Consider the following 5,014-nt stretch of genomic DNA (forward strand, 5'->3'; position numbering starts at 1 on the left):
ATTGTTCACACTTTTAAGTATGAAAATATTTGACAATTATTCACGCTTTTAAGTGTTAACATTTTGTTTACACACTTATAAAGTGAAAAAATTATAACTTTTGAAATTTATTCATACTTTTAAATTTAACTTTTTTCAACACATTTTTATATGTGATTAGATTCATAATTTTTTCACATTTTTTATAACAAAGTGTAAACAAAATGAACTTTTTTTTGTAGTGACCGTACACACGTAGAGCTAAAAAGTTTCGTTTTCAGGTGACAAAATATGAGGATAACCATAACAATATCGTTAACGTGTAGAGCTTGCCTTTTCTTACACTTTATGTTCTTGAAGTAGGCATGAGTTTCATTTTTCTTCTTTAAAGTAAAAATACCCTTGAAGTTGACATTTTTTTTGTTATTTTTTGCAATGGCGGAACTAGAATCAGAAGTGACCCGTAACACAATTTTTTTTCACTAGCCTTGTATCGGCATAAAGTAACAATAACAACGCTAACAACTAAATTGTTACGAATTTTAGCATTTCTTTCACAGATTTTTGACTATTTTTAATGACTTTTAAGAATTTTTGGCACTTTTACTTTATCATTTAGTTGTAAAGATACATCTTTATAAGTTTTATTGATAAAAAAAAATGTTTCAAAAGTTTAAAGTTGATTACATGACCGGTATCCTATATTTATTTTACCCGTAGCACCAATAAAAAAATAATCATTTTTCAAAAAAATTGAACTACGTGACCCGTAGCCCGGACTACCCCTATAAACAATGTAGTAGTTCCGCCCCTGATTTTTTGTCCCCACAACTAACGTCATTAAATTTTACCCATTAAGTTCATGGTATTTTCGTTCTTTAAACTTTCTTCTTCCCCATACCCATATTCTACGTTAAATCGGGAAAATTAAACGACATTAGTTGTAAGGACGAAAACTGCATAAAATGCTGATTTCAAGGTTTTATTTTGCTTTTTCTTTTACTTAAGGGATGAAAATTGTAAATCTTTCTTACATCAAGGACAAAAAGTATAAGTTTGTTTTTTGTAGGTGTGTGTAGATCGAACATCAGCTCAAAACAAACTCTCTTCTATCCATCGCCAAATTTCGATCCCTTCAGCTCAGGTACGTAATTAAAATACATCCTATTCTTTATTTATTTAATTTAACTGCAATTTATTTAATGTCTGTGTTTTCTTTATTATTTAATTATTGCCTTTCTTTTTCCAATTAATTAGGTTTTATATCTTAGAATTTTAGCATCATAAATCTTTAATTTAATCTTATTTGCATAATAATTGGTAGTAAGGTTACAAAATTGAACTAGATAAATAGTTAATGTGTATTTTCACCTTTTTTTGGAAAGTTGGAGTCAATTAAATACTCATCAGTTTACCCATAGTTATATTGTGTTTAGTAAACCCTAATATGTGATTTCCAAGTTATCGTGTCCATGTTTGGTTCTGGCATCGTTGTAACTTTAAAAAAAAATCAGTTTGGTTGGTATGATCATTGTTTGTTATCGGTCGGTTAGTGTGATTGTAGTTTACTTGAGGTCGAGGGATTTTGGGTTAAGCTCAGGTGCCGACTTTATAGAGTGCTGGCTCATTTAAGCTAAATCGGTTACACTTACAACTGCGGGTCGATTAATACTTTATTGATAATTAGAAAGTGAACTTACACGATTTATAGGTTTATCCAAGAATCCTCAATCCTAATTTTCCAGCAGTTATTTCAGTGTCGATGTAAATGTAATTTATTGCCTAATGCTAGTTTTTATGTATCTATATATTATCTATTTGATTTACAAAATGAAAAAAAAAGGGTTTATTTATGAATATAATGTATTATTACTATTGTGGCAGATTTGGATCATATTATACCCATGGCTTTAGAACATGTAGTGGAAGTTACCAGCTTGTCCCCCAGGACTACGGAGCAGGATGTTCATGATTTTTTTGCATTTTGTGGAACGATCGAACATGTGGACGTCATCAGGTTGTTTTACTTTTTTAATCCTAATAATAACTTGTTTATTTTCATCGTAAACTTTTCCATTTGACTGCTACTCTCCGTTTAATGTTGTGATAGGTTAGTTACTTTAGTGGAGCCAAGACACCAAGATATAACTTCACATAAGGTCCATTTTAAAACCAATTGTTTATAGAAGGAATAACCCCGTAAAACTTATGATTCCATCTCATGCTAAGTAATTTTTTGGGTAAAAAGGTTTACCCTTGTAAACTTCTCAATAATATTTCTGAATATAGGGAAGATATACTAAGAGAAGACCATGAAAGTATTAGTTCAAGTCACGAACTAATATAGAATAGGAAATGGATCATTTCAAATGATGAAAAATAAGGTGAATCTTCAACCATTACATCGTACTGATCAGTAATATAAGGCAACAATGACTTTTGTATGATTTAAACTTAAAGTAGCACATAGTTCACAAAGAGAATAGAGATTTTCATAGTCAATTTAGCCTTGATTGACGTGGGTGATGCAGCCGATAAAGTGAATCTGTGAAAAAAGTAGTAGGAGGTGAAGCTAGAAGCCGAGGCTTCTCTTTATACCTTCCTTATAGCAACTTATATATTAGGGATTTATAGAAAGATCTTTTTGAACAGAAACTCAAAAGATTTTAGCTTCAAAAACACCCGTCTTCAATGTGCACCTTGGGTTTGTACCCAACATGTGGATCCTTCACCTCTTGTCAAAGCTGCACATTCTTACTTGTATTGATAATATTATGCATTTTTATCTTTGTCTTCTGCAACTTTATCTCATTTCATATGTGGTATAAACGTGTGTTGATTGTATGTAAATTTATTATTTTTCGTTGTTTTGTTGGTTTTTGAATTAAGCTCTTTATGTTTGTATTGACTTTAATTATCACTTTCTCCTGACTAGAAGGTTTTTTTTTTGCGCTTATACAGAGCCGGTGAAGACGCATGTACAGCTTATGTAACATTTAAGGATGCTTATTCTCTAGAAACAGCAGTCTTGCTTAGTGTAAGCCATTCGCAAATCACACTATTTCTAGACCAATTATTTGCAAAGAGAAAAAAATAGTATATGTATAAAAGATAACACTGATGATAAATCAAACGGTTATAAAATTTGAATTATTTGCAAATGCAAGCTGTATTTTTCTTCTACCATGAATGTATCTCGAGCTAGTTCAAGTAAATTTGTGTAAGAACTAGTACCTCAGGTAACTCTATTAAATTTTTGCAGCAACATAATTTATTATATCTTTGTAATATCATAACTCTTTTAGGTAAGTAATTTCATTAATTATTAATACATACTTTTTTGTTCTACTTCTACCCCATTTTGCTGCTCAATATTCTGCTATTATTTATACGTAAGATTGATGATCTGTTCAATTTCTTTCAGGGAGCAACTCTTTTGGACCAGACTATATGCATAACACGATGGGGAGATGTGTCAGAAGAGCCCGGGTATTGGAACAGAGCTGCATGGACTCATGAAGATGGATATAGTTCATATGTAAATCATCTTTCTTTCCTTGTGATTTTCATTTTCTTTACCACAAACAAAAAAAAACAAATCATTTTTCATAACTAAGAAAGAAAATTGACAAACCTTTAAAAACTCATGGATTTATGTGTATATCATCTTGGGTGGTTGCTGAAAAGGCGATGAACAGAAAATGATAAACAAAATCGTGCATTTTAGTATCTTAAAGGCCTAGCAGTCTAGCACTCCAATTATGAACTCTCAAGGTGGGTATTTTATAGATGTTCCAATACTGGCATCTTGGGACTAATTGGGTAATTGATTAAAATGTGTTCTGGCTAAACAGCTGATTTCTATGTGTTCCTGCAACAACATATGTGTTAGTTTTTGTGAATATTGTATGTATAACTTATTATATTAAATATAATCACGGATAATTATATTTACTAAAACAATGATATAATCACTTCTGTAATTTATGATTTCGTACTTTGTAAGCATTTGAATACATGAGAGGAGCCTATACCCCATTCAAACCCGTTTGACCCGTTTCATCATAGCAATTTCTTTACTTTTACTCGTTAAACCATTTACTGATAAGATACTTCCTGTATACAAATGGTGTAAAACTTGCAAATCATTCTGGTTTTTATCGACTATGCTTATGACTCACTCGACTAATGCAGGCTTCACACCAAGAAAACCAATATGCCTTTTCGGCTGGAGAAGCAGTGACTGTGGCTCAAGATGTGGTCAAAACAATGTTAGCCAAAGGATACATTCTGGGCAAAGACGCCTTGGGCAAAGCTAAAGCGTTTGATGAATCTAATCAAGTATCAGCCAGTGCAGCTGCCAAGGTTGCTGAATTGAGTGAAAGAATTGGGCTCACTGATAAGTTTTGTGCTGGAGTTGAAGCTGTTAGATCCGTAGACCGGAGTTACCATATTTCTGACACTACCAAAACAATTATGTCTGCTACTGGGAGATCAGCTGCAGCTGCTGCTACAACTGTCGTAAACAGTAGTTATTTCTCTAAAGGTGCTCTTTGGATGTCTGATGCATTGAGTCGAGCTGCAAAAGCTGCTGCTGATTTGGGTAATAATGGTATTAGTAAGTAAAGTTTTAGATGCGTGAAAGTGAGAGGTTAATCCAAGTTTATGTGAAAAATAAATAAAGAAAAGCATATGAAAACACTATTTTTAAACTCCTTATATTTGATATAAAAGTTACGTGTTGATATCATGATATGTGCATGCCTGTTGCTCTCTTGAAATACAAAACGTGAGGTAGAATATTTTTGACACGGGCAGTGGAGCTACAAATATATACTCTGAATTAAATTTACAAATTAGTCTTAGGTTTTAAAATACTCGGTTATATATATATATTTACATTGGGGAAGTTAAATTGTCTCTTTCAAACTTTGGTGGTTAGGATCTCAGCTTTAGTTATCAATATCAACAATGGCCATCAACTAATAGGTTGAGGAAATATATATTGAGAAGTCGTTACAGAGAATGTCCCATG

At 32.1% G+C, this 5,014-nt stretch overlaps 1 protein-coding gene across 1 annotated transcript; it reads left to right on the plus strand.

The window, feature by feature from the left end:
* Window positions 1-414: 414 nt before the first annotated feature.
* LOC122610829 (binding partner of ACD11 1) lies at window positions 415-4,729 on the plus strand. The gene is made up of 6 exons (XM_043783786.1): window positions 415-442; window positions 1,049-1,123; window positions 1,864-1,996; window positions 2,941-3,016; window positions 3,404-3,517; window positions 4,174-4,729. The coding sequence occupies exons 1-6, from the start codon at window positions 415-417 to the stop codon at window positions 4,603-4,605; spliced, it is 858 nt and encodes a 285-aa protein (XP_043639721.1). The 3' UTR covers window positions 4,606-4,729.
* The last annotated feature ends 285 nt before the right edge of the window (window positions 4,730-5,014 follow it).

Source organism: Erigeron canadensis, chromosome 8 (assembly GCF_010389155.1).
Source record: "Erigeron canadensis isolate Cc75 chromosome 8, C_canadensis_v1, whole genome shotgun sequence".
Classification (NCBI taxonomy): domain Eukaryota; kingdom Viridiplantae; phylum Streptophyta; class Magnoliopsida; order Asterales; family Asteraceae; genus Erigeron; species Erigeron canadensis.